Here is a 22247-nt window from a genome sequence, read left to right as displayed (position 1 = left end):
TAATACACCAATACAATAATTAAAATTGTACACTAAATCTTGCGATTTCTTTCTAAAAATTATCATCCTAAATTCTTCACCTGCGTAGCACTTTATAAAAATGTCCATACCGTACTATTAAGTTTAGAGACCTGATGCAGTGAAACTCAGATAACTTATACATTGTTAAAAACTTTATTACTGCATCTGAAAGCTACTTTCTAATGTTTTTTAACAAATTAAAATATGAACTTACAATAACTATATACATTTATATAGTTACAAAATAATATTTCGACTATCTTTTTTTTCTTATGCTTCGCTCCAGTTCGAAAGTCTAAGGTGTCCAGTGGAGCGTTTTCCGTAAACGTGCCCATAACGCTGACAGCATTTCCTCGCTGGACAGTCATTCCTACCCGCTGCCTCAGGAATTCTCCAGTGATTGCTGATAGTTGTTTGCCAATATCTGAAATCAGACCTTTAGCCTCTTGACACCACGTCCCCATCATTTCGACTGCGAAAACCACGAAGATGTAGTTGTCCGTTACTGCTCTGTATTTCGCCCTTTTATTACGCATGGCCAATTCTTCAGCAGAACCAGCAGCCTTCCAAGTGTGAGGCATATGAGATGGTGCTAAAGTATGGACACACGTGGCATCCTACATGTTCCATGGGACTAAAGTCAGACCATCAGGGCATTTTCCGTCTGTGCGACTAATTCCACTCAGTTCTAAGACAGAAGGGACATCGACGGATGTAAAAGCTCTTTTGATAAAGCCATTAATTAAACAATTAATTGTTAATTCCAAAATAGTTTTACTGAAGTTCAGTAGCACTAGAAGAGGAATCCCTAAACCTTGCCTTCAAAATTAATCGGGATGAACATATTGAAAACATAAAGCAAACGGGTATATTGTTATTTGTCTAATAGATGCTGTTTGTTTCCTGCCTTTTAGGGACCAAGCAAAAATCTTGTTAAACATTTTATAAACTAAAATTAATAACATAAGATATTGTGCTCTCAAGTTCAATGAATTAAAAAGATTTCTGAATGACAAACGTGATAAATTTTATTTGTTTTGGAAGCAGTGCACAAACGAACATTCATAAGTTTTATCAAACGAAAATTATGTTAAAGTTAAAATGCAGCGAATTGGTGATGTGGAAATTGACAAACAGAAATCATACTGAAAATGTATTGTGAAGTACTGGATACAATGGTTCGACATTTATAACCCACCGTTTTTCTCGAACTGAATAAGCTGTAATTTCTTTCTCTTTTGGATTTTAACTTGTTTGAAGCATACACTGACTCTTTCCCTTCTCGGCCATTCAAGTCTCAGGTTAAATCACATGCTAGCTACTTCAACGTCCTGGTACTCAAAACCGAGTTGTCAGCAATCTACGCATCAACAGAACTTAAGAAGTCCTGCATACTAAAACTTTATAAACATTTAACATGTTCAGGATTAAATGTGGCATTACCTGAAGTAACCAGACCGTTCCTGCTACTAGCGCCTCTGTCAAATTATCTTTCTCGGCAATGAAATGGATAAGAAGTACGCAAACACAATAAAAATGATTAAAAGTTGTCATTAATTTTAATTGAGAAGAACCTCCGGAAAAGCTGCAGTAACAATATGGGTCTCCATGATTCTGTTACAGACATTTTTGCTGACAAAAATCGCTGGATAGAGTTGTGTTACAAGAAGTAATATATGCAGATGCATAGAGAGGATTGATTTGTGTAAGGTTAAAAATGCATGCTTCTATTTAAGCTTTAATATCCATACATTGTTTTTATCCATGTTTCTACAAACTAATGAGCTAACGCTTTGATAAGGGTCACGTGCGGCCACTGCCATGTAAATGTCTCCTTCTATAACCTGCTGAAAATCCAGACCTCGCCCCGTTATATCATTTCTAAACTGATCGATCCATCTCTTCCTTGGCTGACCTCTTGATCTCTTGCCTTCAATCAAACCACGCTCTAGCTGTCCATTGTGGGTGCATTCTTTCAAGATGAACGAACCATTCCAGCCTGGCTTCGACACAGATCTTGCTAAGGGATGTTTTCATTTGGACAAGGTGACGTATCTCATCGTTTCTTATTTTGTCCTTCCTTCTATTCTGAATCATAGTTCTTAAGAACATTTCCATTGCTTGTAGTTGTAGTTGGTTTGGATGCAGGTTTCTTGACTGTAGTATCTCATAACTGGTACAAACAAGTTGTTAATGGAACTTGCTTATCTCAAAGAAGTTTTCTCACAAGATGATAAAACTGTGCTCCATTCTGTATTCCTTTAGTGATTTCTGCAGATGGTCGGCTATCTGCTGTAACTACACTGCCGATATAATGGAACTGATATAGGCCCTACTTGTTCCAACTTTGATCTATCTAGAGTGATACTGGTACTAGTACAGGTGTTCCCTCGACTAACAGGCAACACTCCCATTTCGGACTTGCTTATCATGAGACCAGATTGCTTGATTTCTTGTCATTTAGTTGTTGTATTTCAGCCTTGTAGCGGCTCCATGGTGAAATGAAGATTAAGCAACAAAAAAGGATGATCAAGAAAAAGGAAAAGAGATTATATGGTATTGTATTTGCAGGAGGCCGTGGAGACATCAAAAAAATAAAGTTGTAGTAAGAATCCTCTTTTTGAGAGGCAATGTTGGTGATTTAAAATAAATGGAGTCAATTCTAAAACATTTGTGGTCTAGAATTAATAAATGATATAGTAATACTGGTGACCAGTAGAGGTACAGTTTAATCTGGTGAATTGTGAGACTGGAAGCGTGAATTCAGCAATTCCAGCTTGTGCACTATACAACTTCACATTAATGTAAATGACGTCTCAAAGTAACGAGAACAATAAGTAACTCCGGAGTAAGTAATAAGGAAGATACGAAAGAAGCTAGCAAGGTGGGTGAGTAAAAATAGCTCCATGGACGATGACAAGATCCGTACGGCCATCAACCCTGCCCGAATCGGTCGCCTTCCTGGACAACATTTGGCATGTACTGCTCACCACGGCAGTCCATACACGTTGACATCCATCACGCTGTGTCAGGGGAAATCTGGACTCATCTATGAACAACCCCGATCTCCATTGGCGAAGTTGCCAGTTGACGTAGGTACAGGCAAACAGAAGGTGAGCTGCGCGATGTTGCTGCGTTAAACGGGGCACTTAAACAGGACGTCTGGGTCGTAAGGACACATCTCTTAACCTGTTCCTTACTGTCTAATCAAACACTGTGACTCCAGTGACCCTCCTGAGGTCTTGTTGCAGTTCTCTGGCAGTTGCTGAACGAAGCCGCAACGCACAGATGGTCAGATGCCTGCCTGGCCGGACCATTATATTGGTATTATCAGATGGTCAGATATCGGTCATCCTGTGGGGTTGTCATGCGTCCACGACTTTGTCCAACCTTCCTTGTGAACTGGTCTGTCTCACTGTAGCGATTCCACAAGCGTTGAATAACTGACGGAGAGACATTGAGATCCACAGCAACACGACGAAAAGTCCATCCTTCCTGGATCAAAGTGACGGCCCTTGCGACTTGAACCTTCTTAAGATATCTCATAGGATGTGCTGGTTGACGTACATAATGCTCAAATGACCGCAGTAGTCTGTATACCTCACAACGACACACGGACACACTGCTATTCACTTTGTTTTGAGGGGTCACCTGACAGTTTAATGCATGGCTGTGAACAACACAGGTCTCCATTGGGGAAGTGCCAGTTGACGTGGGTATGGGCAAACAGAAGGTGAGCTGCGCGATGTTGCTGTGTTAAACGGGGCACTCAAACAGGACGTCTAGGTCATACAAATGGAGGGAGTATAATTTCGATTTGAAATACCCTGAGTATCTAAAGTCTCAAGGTATGCTGTATGACCATTGGAACCCCATCTACCAAATTAACGTTCACATACCAGACGTTACAAAACATGTTCCCCTAATTTCTTGAACTGTGCATTACTATTGGAACTCTGGTGACTGATTCTAGTTTCCACAGGCATTGTGTTTCTATTGCTAGTTCTGTGTATTTTGGTATCTTTGTAGCTACAGTATTGTTGTTAAAGATCTGTTCTGGGTACGAACGGCTTTTTCTGAAGCCAGCCTGGTATTCCCCAATCAGTTGGTCAAGGTGAGCTTCTATTTTGTTCTGAACTGCTTTGGAGAGAATCTTATAGGGAACAGATACTAATGAGATGCCCCTATAATTGTTGACATTCTTTTTATATTAATGTCATTGTGAGCCTCTGTGGCTCAGGCAGCATCGCGCTGGCCTCTCACCGCTGGGTTCCGTGGTTCAAATCCCGGTCACTCCATGTGAGATTTGTGCTGGACAAAGTGGAGGAAGGACAGGTTTTTCTCCGGGTACTCCGGTTTTCCCTGTCATAATTCATTCCAGCAACACTCTCCAATATAATTTCATTTCATCTGTCTTTCATTAATCATTGCCCCAGAGGAGTGCGACAGGCTTCGGCAGCCAGCACAATTTCTATCCTCGCTGCTAGATGGAGGCTTCATTCATTCCATTCCTGACCTGGTTGAATGACTGGAAACAAGCTGTGGATTTTCATTTTTTTCATTTTCATTAACGTCATTGTGCTGGATATTTTCAGGAAGATGAGGAGGCGTTTGAGATGTTTGCAGTGTACTGTGGATTGGCGTTACACCACGCCAAGCTCTACGAGAAGATCGCCCGTTCAGAACAGAAGTACCGTGTGGCTCTAGAGGTCCTCAGTTATCACAACACGTGTTCCGAGGCCGAAGTGGAGGCGATACAGCTGCAGGGTATACCTGACGTGATGCCTGGAGTGGACGAGTAAGTGAGTTGCAACCTGTCGGAACAAACAAGTTTCAAATCAAGTCATAAATAGAAACTTAGGAGCACATAACAGAATAAAAATAGAGAATACACACTACTAAACAAAGAATGACATGTTTCATTCCACAAGAACGTCCAGAGATTCTATCAAATCACTTTAAATTACATGCATATATGTACAATATTGTACTAGTCATGAACTGGTGATGTTATGAACAAATAATGAATATACTAGTCCTCTACCTGTCAGCGACGTGGAACAGCTGAGTGCCACTTTACCCAGTAATTTTTATTAATTTTGTGTGGCTATTACTAGCCGACTGCAGCCCTTGTAAGGCAGACCCTCCGATGAGGGTGGGCAGCATCTGCCATGTGTTGGTAACTGCGTGTTATTGTGGTGGAGGATAGTGTTATGTGTGGTGTGTGAGTTGCAGGGATGTTGGGGACACATAAACACCCAGCCCCCGGGCCATTGGAATTAACCAATTAAGTTTAAAATCCCCGACCCGGCCGGGAATCAAACCCGGGACCCTCTGAACCGAAGGCCAGTACGCTGACCATTCAGCCAACGAGTCGGACACTTTACCCAGTGAACAGATATGATTTGGGTGTGAGCACTGAGAAAATGCAGCAATCTCTTTAAAAACTCACTATTAGAACACTTAAGCTCAGATTATTTTCAAATGTTTAGAGTAGAGACTCAAAAGAATGTACTTTACATTCATTAACTTTATATGTACCTTATGTTCTACTAATGGAGAAGAGACCTTTCTTATATTATACTGAATGAAAGTGGCATTCTTGTATTTACATGGGTTGCTTCACAATGGACTAGGGTAGTTAAATGAGATAGAAGTGGGTCTACCTATTCAATATACATATAGAATGAAATAACCAGGTTTCATTCATAGAAACTCAAATTGTTATGTCATCCTCAGCCATTATATGTAAGCCATGATTGTTACAATATCAAAAATAACTGAAGCAAAAACATCTAAAATATAAGAAGTAAACTCTTGAGGTTTTTTTTTTTTTGTTTTTTTTTTTTTTTTTTGTTTGTCATTTATGAATATGAGAGTTAGGCAAAAGTCATTGTAACTATTTTTTCTTGCAGATATGTGAGCAGATCACAAACTGCTATTTGTTGTGTTGAAGCTATGCAGGCATAGCGTGTATTCACAACTGATGGCTCTGTAATCACTGGAAATAGCACAGAGAGCGCTGTGAAATGAGTTGTATGGCAAGCGCCATGTGAGATGGCAGTGACCCGAGTTGAATAGTGCACATACATCAAAACAGCCGTTCTTCGGGTAAGAAATATGAGAAAACATCATAGTGAATTGGTGGAAGCTCCCATACCGTACAGTAGCATGATGGGTAGGAAAGTTTCAGCAAGGATGTGTGGCACAACCGGTGATCAGTAATGCTCTGGAAGACCTGTCAGTGTGCAGACCAATGTGGCGTGTGCCGTCATAGAGCAGCTCCTGGAGGAAGACAGACGATGAGCGCTACTGGAGTTAGAGAGGGCAAGTGGCATCAAGAAATGCACCATCCACAGGATATTGCAGACAGAGCTGCAACTGCAGGAAGTGGCTAGGTGGTAGGAGCGTGTTGCACATCGCATCCACCGTTGAACTTACGTCAGCGCATGTGGTATGCACTGAAATGCAATTTTGGGCACCACCTACTGTACGGTATGGGAGGGCCAATTCACTGTGACATTCCCTTGCATTTCTTCATGAAGAATGGCTAATTTGATGTATGCTCGCAGCTCAACACGGGTTACTTCATCTCACACGACAGTTGCCACACATCTGATTTCACAGCTACCCCCAGCAGTCACAGAGCCATTTTGTTGTTGTGAATACACACTATAACTTCATTGCTTCCATGTGACAAATAGCCGTTTGTGATTCGCTTACATATCTGCAAGAAAAAATAGTTACAATGACTTTTGCCCAACCTTCATATATGCATTAAAAGGTTGTCCAATCATTCCCTGTTTACTGGGTTCTTAAATGAGTACAGAGACTCAATCAGCTGATTAAGGAGATGTTGAAATGTAGCTTGTTATAAAAGTGTAGTCCCTGGCAAGTAAAATCATGAGATGTTTAACAATATAAATATAAAAAATTAACACTAAACTACAATATATCTAAAAATATGATGAAACACTTTAAAAATCTTGAGTTTTTTGTTGATTATCACAATTGGCATGAAACATTGTCCTTCTATTCATTGCTTCCTGGTTCTTATCTAGTAAAGTTGATCGGCTGATTGGCACAATTGCAAAGATGCGGTCTATGTGAATACTAGTTGGGTTCTCTGATGAGTACAGAATAAGCTTTTTTAAATACTTATTGGCTGGCTGAGGGGGTCATCTACAACCTAGATCAATGGACACGTGGTCTCCAGCAAAAACTTAGTATTGGTCAAATGGAAGTGTGAAGTAGGTGTCCCCTGATTCACATGATCTAATACAGTATGTTTCAGTGGGATGTCTCACTTTGTAATTCAATCTAGTCTTTGACTGAATAAGAGAACATAAACGTACCCAAGTTGAAATGAGAGGTCATCTCTGGGAGAAATAATGACAGTTACAAGACATGTTCGAATTCTCCCCCACCCCGGCCCGCCCTCCTCCTAGAGACACATTCTTTCCCGCTTCACCATGTTTTCGTCGACATCGATATTCATTATTTCAGTTGTGATGTTTCTCCGGAGATCTTGGATGGTTCATGGTTTGTTTCTGTAGACTCTTTCCTTCAGATAGCCTCACAGAAAATAATCTGCTGACGTCAAGTCTGGTGATCTTGGAGACCACAAATCTTTAGAGATAACATGGTTTTGAAGGAGCTGCTGATGTGTGCCATGGATTTTCATTCATTCATTTATTTAGCTTCCATAGACTGTACAATTACATATTTTGAAATATGCCAACAGTATAGGAGTTGTCAAGTGATTTCCTAATACTAACAATAATATATGCACAACAATGAATATTTTGAAAAAGAAGAAAAACAGAAACACCAAATACCTCAATGTTAGGACAGCACATCTTATTTTTTTTAAATAATATTAATAACCAATATTTACAAGACAAAATAAAAATATATTGGTGTGGTGTTAATAATATGAACATAGTCAATGTGACATTAACATATTTTTAAGGCTATATACTAGACATTAAGAAAGTTTACAAGTTAATAAGTAGTAGCATCATTACCAGCACTTCATCATGTATTCTTCTGTACTGTAGAAGCAGCTACTCAGCAGGAGATTTTTTAAAGCTGTGATAAATGAACTGACGGGACTAATATCTTTAATCGTATTTGGAAGCTTATTATACAATCTGATTCCAACAGAGTCTACATGTCTCAAGGCAATGGTTTTACTCTTGTGCTCGATAAAAATATTATTTCTTGTTCGCGTCTGGTAATTGTGATTGTCAAAATTCTTTCTGAAGTGATCAATATTTTTTTTCACGTGTAGAATGCATTGCATGATGTATATGCTTGGTACTGGGAGTATCCTTAGTCTCTTAAATAATGGTCTGCAATGATCTAACCGCCAACGGCCGTAGCCATGTTGAAACACCGGATCCCGTGAGATCTCCGAAGTTAAGCAACATTGGGCGTGGTCAGGAGTTGGATGGGTTGCCATGCGCTGTTTGTGGGGGGGTAAGGGAATGGAGGAGCGGAAAGGAACTGGCCACCCTACCGCACGTAAACTCCGGCTCAAGAACACCTCTGCAGAGGTTCGGACCTGCCTTCGGGCAGAATAACCCTTACCTACCTACCTACCTAATGATCTAACCTGTTACGTCTCAATATAATTCTGATAGCTCGTTTCTGTATTCGACAAATAACATCAAGATTTGATTTGTAGCAGCCCCAGAGACCAATAGCATAAGTGATGACTGAATGGAAATATCCAAAATATGCTATTCTAACATATTCTTCACTACAACTATTAGACAAAATTCATTGGAAGTGGCATGTGATGCCATCCTGTTGGAAATACGCTTGTGGAAGTTTGATGTTGTCTAGCTGCTCCATGAATTCCATGAAAATGTTCTTATACACATCCGTATTAACAGTTTTGTCAAAGAAATTTGGTCCAATGACCTGCGACTGGTTATTGCACACCACACTCCAACTTTTTCTGGATGAAGTGATAAGGATTATCTGATATAAAGTTGAGGAACCTACTGTAGTATTGCAGATGCTTCATTTTGACGGGTTCCTTCAGCTCCTGTACTGCTGTCACTTTGTACAGCTAGAGTTTTGCACGTATTGCTGCTTTTTGACACATTGTTACCGAGTAGCCGGTCTCTTGTGACAGACGGCATAAAGACGTCTTTTGGGAGCGAAGCAATTGCTACAGAATGCTGTGGCACTGCTGACGGCGGATTATGCTTTCCTTTTTAACTGACTAATGAAGCAGTTCGTTCCAGCTTCTCCACTAACATTAGAATTGTCTTTCAATACAGAACATGATGATCACCGTACTCATGTTGGTAAGCTCTTTGTGTGGTGGTAACAGAATTGGTGAGCCAATAATTCTTCACAATAAATATACACTGTTGAATTGTGTACTCTATTTTAAAGCTTTATGTGACAACAACAGAGTACATCAATATTCCTCCATGGCCACAGCAACGTTGCGATATGTATGGATACATATCAGTATCGATACATCAAATGGAATCTGCCATCTGGTGACATCTACTGAAACTCCTGACTTTGTACATCATTACAATGTCTGTACAGTTTAAAAGACATGTAAGGATGTGGAGTTATAGCTAATTTAAAAGTGAGACATCCCACCGAAACACTCTGTATCTATGGGAGTTTTCATGTTTTTATAAAACTTGCCTATAGATTATTCTACATTACAGTAAAACAGACAAAAAGATAAAGAGAATGGTGGTGGACAGAAACAAGGTTCTAGGGGTTGAGAATGGATGGATGCAGAAGAACTGATATTGATGAGGACAGATCCTGTCTGTTTGTACACAGCATGTGCATGTGAAGCTATGTAGGTTGTTCTTGTCCTTTTGTGTTGTCATGTTCACTGTTGTCTCCTCTTTCTGTTGCTCCCTCTTCCAACACTGCCTTGTCATAGCGCATGTATTCCCATTCAACCTCTTCTTCCTCCTCTTCCTTTATCCAGCTCCTGCTGGCACTTCTCCACCTTAATCCCTCCTTCCATCATTTCTCTTCATCATTTCGTCCCAGTCTAGGTTTCTTCTTCTTGCACTCCTCTTTATCCACCTTGTTCTAGGTCTCCCTCTTGCTCTTTTTCTGTCAAACTTTATCCCTATCATCTTTTTTTTTTGTATTATTTTCTCCTCCATCCTCTTTACATGTCCAAACAATCTTAGTTTACTCCTATCAATTCTCTCATTTAGGTTCTCCATTCCGATCTCCTAACTCACATTTCATTTCTCACTCTGTCTTTGCTATCATACTTGTTAGTTATTTCATTTCACTGGCTTGAATAATTCTACTCCCTACTTGTCATTGTCCAGGTCTCAATATGGGTACATAGTAAATTATCACTTTACATTTCCGGACAAGGTTTCTTGCACTCTGGTAGAACGCATCGCCCTGTTGCACTCTCTTGCTAATTTCCATGTTCAGCCTTGTATTCTGCATTCATTCACTCTCTAGGTATTCAAAACTGTCAACAATTTCAAGGCTTTGACCAACAATTTTCACAATGCCTTTCCTTTGTCTTTCTCCTCTTGATATGACCATGGTCTTGCTTTCCTCTGTGCTGATTTTTATGCTATACAGACTTGTTTAGTACATCAAGTTGTTCTTGTACTTCTTTGCTGTCTGTTTCCCAGACCAAAATATAATCTGCAAATAGCAATAACCTCATCTGTTTCGTGACAATCACATGATCTCAGGGCTGCATTTAAGGTTTATGACACTGTGGGAGACTTTGAAATGGTGCCTCCTACCCTACTCATCAATGAATGATGATGAGCCAATAATATTCCAGTTTTAGTTCCAGAGTATTTCTCCCTCAACCTTCCTATGGACAGCCATCCCATTATCCACTAACTGCCACTAACCTCCACACAGAGGAGTTGAGATACACACAAGAGTGTGCAAAAGGAATTTGCCATTTGAGGTAAAAATCCTTTGATGCAGGCAGGAATCTAATCCAGTACCCTTGTGTCCAAAGGCCAGCATGCTAACCACTCAGCTACTGAGGTGGATTTCCCATTCCTCCAGTTGAAGAAAGAAATGATTTGTTAGTAGGAAGAAAGGAGCTGTGGCCTTTAAAAAATGCCATTTACCTGGGGATGAAATGCAAAACCATTTCAAGAATGGCTAGCAGTGGGATTCAATCCCATGCCATCTCCGGACCCCGGATCAGTAGTCAAGGCTGTACCACTGAGCTAATCTGCTTAGTTCCTGAAAAAAAAAAAATCCAGACAAGAAATCTACTCTAAAATAGAGAAGATCAGAGACACAATGCACAAACTCAGAGCTCGTTTCTACGGTCACTTACAATGAATTGTTGACTCTCGATGGACAAAATGCATTTTTAACAATTTTGACTCAAAACTATAAAGAATTCCCTGGTATGTTGACGTCAAGAAAGGCCTTGAAGAAATGTACCTACGACCAGATGATGCGCTCAAACAAGACCTTTTCAGAACAAGTATCATGACTTTTGGGACTTTGCATGATGAGAAGTGGACAACTGGTGAAAAGTGGTCGGGTGAAAGCCATGCTTGTCACAGCAAGGTAATGTAAACCTACTGGATCAATTGAAAACTGAATAAACACAAGAATGGATAATGGAACTTATCATCGTCCTTAGTTGATCTATTAGCAAATAATGAAAAAATAAAAAAATAATAATAAATGATAATAATAAATACTCTCTGTACTTGTAAATGTTATCTTGATTTGTCTATTAATACTGTTAATTCTATATTATTTAATACATTTATAAATGCGTACATTCTAATGTTTCAACTGCCATAGAAAGTTAAAGTACTCCTGTATTAGGCTGCATTCGCAATGGTGTCTTTTCTGTATTTGAATAACAGATCATTAAGAAATTTCAAATTCAGCGAAATAAGTGTTGGCTTTAATTTAAAATTTCTCTGTTGTGTTTGTGCTCCTGGGGATCTGCCAAATCTACCTAGAACTACACCAAAATATGTATACTGTCTGGCAATGATAGAAGACTCTTTCCAGCAATGATCCCCTGCGGGGTGGGGGTGGTATCCTCTACCTCTCCTAAGAGGTGACTGAAAGAGCCCCAGGGGCTCTTATCTTGGGAGCATGGATTGGTGACCATGGAGCCTTTAGCTCCTGACTTTCATCTATCCTATCTTACCTCACTTGGTTAACTCTTGTTCTCCTCCAACCCTAATGGTATTAGGTTTGGCCGATACCTTACTTTTTTTAAGTAAAAAATATTTGTGTGGCTATTTCTAGCCGAGTGCAACCCTTGTAAGCAGTGTTGCCAACTTATATTTTCAAGATCCACTAAATACTACTTAAAATCCGCTAAAATTCTGCCAAGAAATCCGATATCAAATAATGAGCAATAAAATGACCAATAATAATAATAATAATAATAATAATAATAATAATAATAATAATAATAATAATAATAAAAGTAAATGTCTGCACTCACCTGATCTGGGAGTTTCACTGGGATTAACCCCCTGTCTGCGAGCCGGCGAGCTAAAACTTGCAGGCATTTTAGTGCCGGGTGCAAACTTTTTTTTGCTAGTTGCTTAACATCGCACCGACTCAGATAGGTCTTAGGCGACGATGGGACAGGGAAGGGCTGGGATTGGGAAGGAAGCGGCTGTGGCCTTAATTAAGGTACAGCCTGGTGTGAAAATGGGAAACCATGGAAAACCATTTTCAGGGCTGCCAACAGTGGGGTTCGAACCTACTATCTCCCGAATACTGGATACTGGCCGCACTTAAGCAACTGCAGCTATTGAGCTCGGTAAAGGGTGAAAAGTAGGTGAATCCCCTATCTCAAGGGCCACACACAAAACACGCCAGTTTATTAAACGGTCTACCTTCATAGCATGAAAATAAATGCTACTCTCTCACAGTTTCATTATCTGTCGTCATTCGTCAACTAAGAGATAAGTACCCTTTCCCCACGCAGAAGTTCATGACAGCATGATCTCATAACATCAAATCCAAATAACATGTTTTCCTCATGTGACTGCTAGCTCCTGACAAGAAATACGGAATAGCTCAGAGACAGACTGGAGTACAAATTAAAAAAGAACATAAAATGGATAAAACACTAAATTCCACTATAATAAATCTAGAATTCCGCCAAATATTCTGCTGTCAGCTAAATGATATATTTCTCCGCCGACAGTCTTCTAATTCCACCAAATTTAGCGGAAAATCCACTAAGTTGGCAATACTGCTTGTAAGGTACACCCTCCGATGAGGGTGGGCAGCATCTGCCATTTGTAGGTAACTGCGTGTTATTGTGGTAGAGGATAGTGTTATGTGTGGTGTGAGAGTTGCAGGGATGTTGGGGACAGCACAAACACCCAGCCCCCAAGCCATTGGAATTAATCAATAAAGGTTAAAATCCCCGACCCGGCCGGGAATCGAACCCGGGACCCTCTGAACTGAAGGCCAGTATGCTGACCATTCAGCCAACTAGTCGGACACTTGTTTGAAGTGTTGGAACCCTTCAATTTTTCCCTGTGATTAGTGTTAGCTGAGGATGGTTGCCCAGTTGTACTTTCTATTAGAACAGTAATCACCACCACCACCACTAAACCTGTCAACTTATCAAACCACTGTACCTTCATTGGTATATGAAAGGAAAAATCCTTGTTATACTTGAAAATGTTGTTAAAAATGAAGGAATTGAGAATTGTTCTTTTCCCGGTAGAAATACACATGCAGCCTTTCATTTTTTGCAGCTATTACTTCAGTGTCTTCACGCTGGACGACTACGAGAAGGCCCGACATGCCATCTACATGTTCAAGGATCTCTTCGGTCTGACAAAGTTCGACCGAGATTCCCTCATCCGCTTCACGTTGACGGTCAAGAAGAACTACCGGCGGGTACCATATCACAACTGGACGCACGGATTTGCAGTGGCCAATTCCATGTACAGCATCATCAAGCATGCTCAGACTGTATTTTCTTCCAATGAGGTAAGCAGTTCATCATCAATAACATCGTTTTGCCTCACTGAAATCCAGCTGAGTTCCATTCCACATACCTCCCTCTCTCCAGCACTCCTCATCCATTATGATGCTCTGGTCTAGGTCCTATTGTCTTATGCTGCTCTTAAACAAGGTGATCCATTACATGGAAAGGACATAAGGAGAGAGGCCAGTTGGGAGACCAAGGAATAAATGAATAGACACATTGAAATCATAGGTCAGCAAGTGGAACGCCAAGTGGGAGGACATAGAGGAACAGAAACTATACTTTGACAGGAAGAAGTGGCGAGCACTTGTACACCAGAAACAATAAAATAGAGCTGGAAAATGATGATGATGATATTAAGAAAAGTGTATTTTGAGAAAAATGCCAGTTACAGCTTTCTCTTTCATGACATCAAGTTGCAAAGACTCAAGCTGCTGCGTAACTTAGGAGAGATTAACACCTAGGTACTTACAATGATCTCCATAAGGAACTTTCACCCCATCAACACAGTAATTTAAAGTGAGAGGACTTTTCCTAATTGTGAAACTCACAACCTGACTTTTAACCCTGTTTGTCATCATACTATTGCCTACTGTCCATCTCGCACATTATCAAGGTCATTTTGCAGTTTCTCACAATCTTGTAACTTATTTATTACTCTATACAGAATAACATCATCTGCAAAAAACCTTACCTGTGATTCCATTTCATATCATTTATATATATAAGAAAACATAAAGGTCCAATAATACTGCCTTGAGGAATTCCCCTCTTAATTATCACAGGGTCAGATAATGCTTCACCAACTCTAATTCTCTGAGATCTATTTTCTAGAAATATAGTTACCCATTCAATCAAGTCACCCATTTGTCTACTCCAATTTCACTCACTTTTGCCAGTAGACTCCCATGATCTACCCTAACAAAGACCTTAGATAAATCAATCGCGACACAGTCCATTTGACCTCCAGAATCCAGGATATCTGCTATATCTTGCTGGAATTCTACAAGTTGAGCTTCAGTGAAATAAGTTGTTTTAAAATTCATTTACCAGAGAGAACATTAATAGACAAAAAAGGACAATAGTATTGCAAAATACATTGGTCAAAACTACTCATATAGTAATAGTCAATTGACAAAAGTAAATAAATGAAACACAAAAAACTTTTGTTGGGATTTGAACACGGGATGCAAAAGAGTGAGGTCGTGGCGAAAGCCTCTGTGCCACCGCGTCAGTTGAACTTACTACACTCTAATAGACACATAAAGCACGTCAGAAACTTCGACCGTCATTTTCCCGGAAACGGTCGAATGTCTACGGATAAACCAAAACACGTGTTCGCTTATTTCGTCCCCTCTTTCGCTGAGCAAACTTTGTGACGAATTAGGTTGTTCCACTTGGCAGGTTCCCGTCGTTATACTCATGCATAGCACATGAAGTCAAAACATAGAAATGCAGTTTTTACACCCCAGACACTTTTGTTGAGCTCTGCTGTAAAATTTCCACTGCTGACTTTGGGTCCCTTTCTGCACAAGGTGTCACATACTAGTTTCCCTCTACTTTCTCTTATTTAGCTCACTGACAACATAAACAAAGTTTATCAATGAAACTTTCTTCAACTTATTCCAGCTGTTGAGTCAGGGTTGTGTTTCTTCACTTGCTAAGTGTTATTAGAAAGATAAGCACTTCTCCCTTACAGTGCCTGGCCCTTTACATCGCCGCCCTGTGTCACGACCTCGATCACCGTGGCAAGAACAACAAATTCATGCTAGAGACAGAATCTCCTCTTGCAGCCATCTACAGCACCTCGACGATGGAGCACCACCATTTCAACCAGACTGTCGCCATCCTCCAGCAGGTGAGGCTCCTTTCTCCTTTTCTGCCTAAACTTATTTTTTATGATTCCCATTCTTAGAAGGGAACCATCCCATTTGGGCTACAATTATTCAGGTAACTGTTGTATGTTAATAGTCGTTTGTCACATTTTTGTTATTAATAATTGAAACTACAATTAATACACTGAGTGGCCAAAAGTCACAGGAAGGAGTGTCCCATTAGAAAATGTGCCGTGTATGACTCCTGAGCACTGAGACTAGCTGCTACGTAGCTGAGCAGTCTCTGACAGACACCAGTGTCATGAAGATTGCAACACATTGTGAGTTAACTGACTTTGAACATGGAATGATCATTGGTGCATGGCACATGGGTCATAGCATTGCGGAGATTACATACGAATTTGGGTTTCGGAGATAAACAGTGCCAAGGGTGGATCTTCAATATCGCAGAGAGAATGTTACCACCTGCATAAACTGCCACACAGGAAGACCACAGGCATTTAACGAACGAACACCACATCGCCTCCACAGAACCATGGAATACCCTGATGGAGGTGCCATGTTTCAACATGACAATGCGCCATGTTACCACTCTGTGGTGGCACGCAGGTGGTTGGAGGAGTACTCCAATGAAGTTACAACCATGGATTGGCCCACCAGATCCCCCAGTCTTAATCCAGTCAAGCATTTGTGGGATGCTGTCCATGCTGGTGCACGCTCCATGAACCCTGCACCAAATACATGCAATGCAATGCAAGATGTGTGGGTCCAGATCCCTCCAGAATGATTCCAACACCTTGTAGAGTCAATACCTCACTGTATTGTTGCTGTTTTGAGGGCTCTCAGAGGAGCAACTCGTTAACATCACATTCAGTGTCTTCCCATGACTTTTTGCCGCTCAGTGCCTATATTCTGCTCTTGCATTGAGCTGAAGATGACCCTGAAATAAAGATAATTTTAAACAAGGAAACAATTGAAAGTAGGGGCAGCTTCACAATACGATCTGCAGAGATGCAGAACCACCGGAATGAACAGTATAATATACAGCGATGAGCAGTTCCATCCTTCAGTCAAAGATCGATACCCATTCAGATGCTGGTGATCTGGCAACCTTGCTTGGATCTGTGAATGACGGAACATTAAAGAGCACACTTAACTACAGCTTTCTCCTATAGGTGGCTAAGAGTCACCTATAATGTTCTGTAAGAACTGCACGCCTTACAGCACGCTGGCCCATTCATGTGTACTGAAGGGCTGTGTCTCTGAGACATCCTAATTTTCAGAATCGTTGACACTTCCTCCCGAAGCACGGCTGTAAATCATGCGCACTCCTCTCTTGGACTATCATCCTCTTTGGGACAACTTTGTCTTGGTGGATGTGAAAGGAAAGATCTGTCTTAACGATTTGTATTGACATGTCACTGCTCCAGGCTGGCGCCTTACTATTGCATAACAATTTGGCAGAGTATTATTTCAAGGGTTTAAATTGACCTTCTTTCGACAAAGGTTTTCACTCTTCATAATACAGCTGGCAAGATGAGACAAGTTAAAATGAATTACATCAGTAAACATTCTACAAGTAATCATGAAGATGTTTCTCTGTAATGGTGTGAATTCTTCGAAGTTAGGTAGTCATGAAAATGAAAATAGGAATGTTAGTATCATCAGATGATGTTCCCCCGCCAACTCCCAAAGATGTAAGTAGGTCTCAGAACCTCTGTAAATACGAGTGTGTTGATACTAGATCAACCTTTTTGCAATAAGCAGAAGAAAGATTTTATTTTTGTTATTTAACTGCTGTTTTCTTTTACAAGTTAGTTATTTATATCCTTGAAGTCTCTCAAAATTGGGGTCTTACAAATTGAAATGTGTGTTAACTTGTATTTTCTCTGTAAATTTCTGGGAATTTCAAAGCTTTTAGGACATGGAACAAGGCGTTTCTGCAGGGTTGTGGGACGGATGCACACAGCTCACTTCCCGTATGCAGTACGAATTTAGATTTGTCTAACTGCAATGAACTGGATGTTACAGCACAGAACCACCAACATAATTCAACATGCACTGCCACTGATTGAGAATCAAATAATTCTTCCCAAGTCTACAAGGTCTGAGTAGCTACTTGATATTTTCTTCCTTTCAAAACAATAAAATTGTAATTCAGAGAAGAGAAAACAACTCCGGCTTGATGTTCGGTTGGAGAGGCCGTATAACCACGTGGCATCTTACCCATGGTATCCCCTCCCTGTCATAAGAGGCAACTGAAAGGAGCCCCAGGGGCTCTTAACTTGGGAGTGTGGTTTGATGACTGCGGGGCCCTTAGCTGAGTCCTGACATTGCTTCTACTTACTTGGGTCAGGCTCCTTGCTTTCATCAATCCTGACCTCCCATGGTCAACTCTTGTTCTTTTCTGACCCCAATGTTATTAGAGTGTTCAATGCCAAGAGAAACTTTCATTTTCACGCCCTTCATGGTCCTTGCCTTTCTTTGGCCGGACCCCTTGCATTTTTGCCCTTCGATTTGCGTTAATAGAGGGCGGTTGCCCAGTTATACTTCGTCTTAAAACAATAATCACCACCACCACCATCTCCTGAAGGTATTGGGTATTCATCACCATATGTTAGAGAACATCACAGTCTCAGTCAGCATTTCAAACCACCAACACTATCACGCCGTGGTTGCTGTAGTTTACAGATTCTGATCTATGAAGTGGTAGTTACTATTTTAATAATTAGGCTTCCATGTTAGAAAAGATCGCTGTGGATGAGGTATCGTCAACATGACAAATCCTCTCGGCCGTTATTCTTAGCTTCCTAGACTGGGGCCACCATCTCACCGTCAGATAGCTCCTCACAGGGTGAGTGAAATTGGAACCAGCTCTCAGATCCAGGTAAAAATTCCTGGCCTGGCTGAGAATTGAACCTGAAGCCTCCTGGTAAGACACAGGCATGCTACCTCTATACCATAGGGCTGGAGTAATAATTAGACAGTAGTTTTTAAAGTGTTCTTCAAATTCTACTTCAAGTCAACAGGAGCATATGTGAAATGGAAGACTATGAAGAAGCAGCATTTTTTTTAAAGTGTGGACTGTTCCATAGCTCTTTGTCTGAACCACTGTGTTTCAAATCCCCACTAGTATCATATGGTAAGAGTGGATTAAAATTTAAATACATACATTTGTGATGCTCTATGTTAAATTTATATGAGTAAGGGTAGAGCGCGCTGTGTTGCTCGCAGTTAGCTGACAAGTAGCGTATCTACATCTCTGTAAGATTGATTACATCATTAACAACAAATAAACAATGATTACCACACAAGAATTCATTATCATCAATCCCCTTTTCCAGCCCCAGCCAGGTCAGGATGTCCTCTAACCAGTCATCATAAAACTCCTCAACAGTGTTCCAATCCAGGTTTCTTCTTGATCGAGTCCAACCACCTTAGCATACTGGGAGTGTTAAAACTCACTCAGAATGGCAAAATTAAAAAGAAAGGAACCAAAGCAGAATATAAAATTGTGTTTTTCAATAAATGAAACTCAAATTGATAAAGATTACTTTATTTTCATCTAATGAATAATTTTCGAGAAACACCTGTACCGGTATGAAATTTGAGGTTGACAAGTGCAAGAAAGGAGAAAAATGACTCGGGGCCTATGAAACTGCCGTGAATGAAATAATTACTTCTATACTGTATGATAAGATGAGGCATCTTTGATAAAAGCGCCTTTAATATATATCTCAGACATGCCCATCTATCAATACTTCGTATCACAGCCTGCAAGGTCACATCGACCATCAGTACTCTAACGCTCCACTTTGATAATATATAACTCAATCATGGCCATCCGTCAATACTTCACATTACACCCTGCAAGATCACATCGACCATCTGTATTCTAACGCCCCTCTGTAATAATATATGTCTCAGCCATGGTCATCCTTCAATACTTCACATTACAGCCTGCAAGATCACATCGACCATCTGTATTCTAACGCCCCTCTGTAATAATATATGTCTCAGCCATGGTCATCCTTCAATACTTCACATTACAGCCTGCAAGATCACATCGACCATCTGTATTCTAATGCCCCTCTTTGATGATATGTGTCTCAGTCATGGCCATCCATCAATACTTCACATCACATCCTGCAGGATCACATCAACCATTTGTATTTTAATGTCCCTTTTCGATAATATGTCAGTCATGGCCATCCATGAATACTTCACATCACAGCCTGCAAGATCACATCGACCATCTGTACTGTAACACCCCTCTTTGATAATAGGCCTCTCCACCATTGCCATCAATCAGTATTTCACATCACAGCCTGCACAGTTACTAGTTATGTATTCCCTCAACTAGAGCACCAATCATACCTCTCCCTATCCCTCCTTTGATTACTGTTCAGTTAGGTGAGTATGGTTGTTATACTTTATCTTAAAACAATAATCACCTCCAAACGTGATTTGCGATCATATTCGTCATACGTATGATCTGAAGATTGATTAAATCAAAGCTGTTCATGTCTACAGAATGGTAGTGTTGAAGAGATGTTCCATGCTCTCATTATATGTGTTACTTTCTTCACAGAAGGGACACAACATCTTCAGCAAGCTGTCCAACTCTGAGTATAAGGAGGTGTTGGGTCTCATCAAGCACTGCATCTTGGCGACGGACCTTGCCGTCTTCTTTCCCAACAAGGCTCGTGTTGGTCAACTAGTCAGTGACCAGAGCTTCAGCTGGACCGAGAGCGAGCACAGGTACTTCCCAGGTTTCAATTAGCTTTAACATGACAATACTAGGGTTATTCCCATCATCCAGATGTAGGCCTATGTGGTTTCTTTTACTACAGCAGTTCTCAACCTCTGAGAGACCGTGGCTCACTATATTCCTTTTCTATAAAACAAGGGCCCAGTTCTAATAAATTAACTTGCAGGCACAAGTTCCTATATATAACTAACATAAGCATTGCTTAATACTGAATATGAATACTACGAAACCGTGTGATATGTCGACAAAAATTAATGAACTATCAAACACTGGATTAATTAAAATTTATAACATGTTCTATTTTCTTCAAGCCAGCATCATTACTTAATTTATGCTAATTTTAATTGGCATAGTATCCCATGTGACATCCAAAAACTTATGAAATCAAGATAATTTGATACTTCTTACAAACTGATATCAGAAACCCCTTTCACACCTCTTAAGTCACCTTCAACATCAAGACTTCAAGAAAGAGTGTTTTTATTACATGTTGCTATATCTGGTGTTTTTTGGTTATGTTTCTAACGACATGATAAGATACAATACTTCAAGTTTAATTTTTTTAGAATTTTTTAGTTTTGTGAGGTTTTTTTCAGTGTTTTACTAACTTTATATTCTATCTTTAAGACTGAAGAAGGCCAAATTGGGCTGAAACATGTAACATTTGTGTGAATTTTCTGAAATATTTCTTTTAAGACACACTTGTATTAACTAAGGTGGACCAATATATTTTTTTTTCTCATTCTCACAATGTTCATTAGACAAGAAACTTCACAGAAAGGCAGTGTTCAGTTCAATTTTTTTTTTTTTTTTCATTGAATGCACATTATTCCACAAACTGTTCAATGCTTCATAATACAATTTCTCTGGTATGTCTATATGTGAAGCCTACTTAGGTACTAGCAGTAACTGGTGTGAGAATGAAAATATATATTGATTAAAGATTGCAATACAGAGTGTACCAGAAATATTTGGACAGGCAGTGGAGACAGGTTCCCTACCTTACACCAAACCACTATAAACATATGGTCTGAAATGCTTTGGTTTTGAGATTATTATTGAAAGTATACATTCGAGGTACAGTAGGCCTACACTCCAACAATGTAAGTGAGTTTGAGTAATACATTTTGTCATATAATCGAGTAATGTTAGCCTTAGATGGACAGGCAGGTGCGTAGCTAGCATGTTGGACCAAAAGATCGCAGGTTTGATCCTGGTCGATGGTGGCAGTGGTGGTGTTGATTATTGTTTTAAGAGGAAGTAAAACTGGGCAACCATCATCTATATAACACTTAAAAATGGAAAGGGGTCCTATAGTTGGAAAAATGAAGGCATCAGCTAAAGAAAGACAAGGGCCACAATTGCATGAAAATGAAAGACTCCCTAGACCTCAGAACCTAACAGCATCGGGGTCGGAAAATAACTAGAGATGAAAGTGAGGAGCCTGTCACAAGTAAGTGGAAACAGTGCCAGAACTCGGCTAAAGGGCCCAATCGTTCCCAACCCACGCTCCCAAGTTCAAACTTTGGGGCCCCTTTATGTCTCATCTTACGACAGACAGGGAATACTATGGGTGTCATTCTACCACCCCTACCGACAGGTTTGATCCTGGTTGAGTACAATAGTGTTTGCTCAG

General features: G+C 40.2%; 1 protein-coding gene across 4 annotated transcripts in view; it reads left to right on the top strand.

Annotated features, from left to right (window-relative positions):
- The window catches only part of LOC136872814 (probable 3',5'-cyclic phosphodiesterase pde-5), a 1073569-nt gene that overhangs the window by 1034852 nt on the left and 16470 nt on the right, over positions 1–22247 (top strand). For 3 of the 4 annotated variants that reach the window (XM_068227549.1, XM_067146655.2, XM_068227551.1), the window contains 4 exons: positions 4617–4819; positions 13770–14007; positions 15705–15863; positions 20432–20601. In XM_068227549.1, coding sequence (XP_068083650.1) covers positions 4617–4819; positions 13770–14007; positions 15705–15863; positions 20432–20601 — 770 coding nt within the window. The remainder of the gene's footprint in view (positions 1–4616; positions 4820–13769; positions 14008–15704; positions 15864–20431; positions 20602–22247) is intronic. The other variant, XM_068227550.1, reaches the window with a different exon arrangement.

The sequence above is a fragment of the Anabrus simplex genome, chromosome 1 (assembly GCF_040414725.1).
Source record: "Anabrus simplex isolate iqAnaSimp1 chromosome 1, ASM4041472v1, whole genome shotgun sequence".
NCBI lineage: Eukaryota > Metazoa > Arthropoda > Insecta > Orthoptera > Tettigoniidae > Anabrus > Anabrus simplex.
This window is presented reverse-complemented; position numbering and strand designations above follow the sequence as displayed.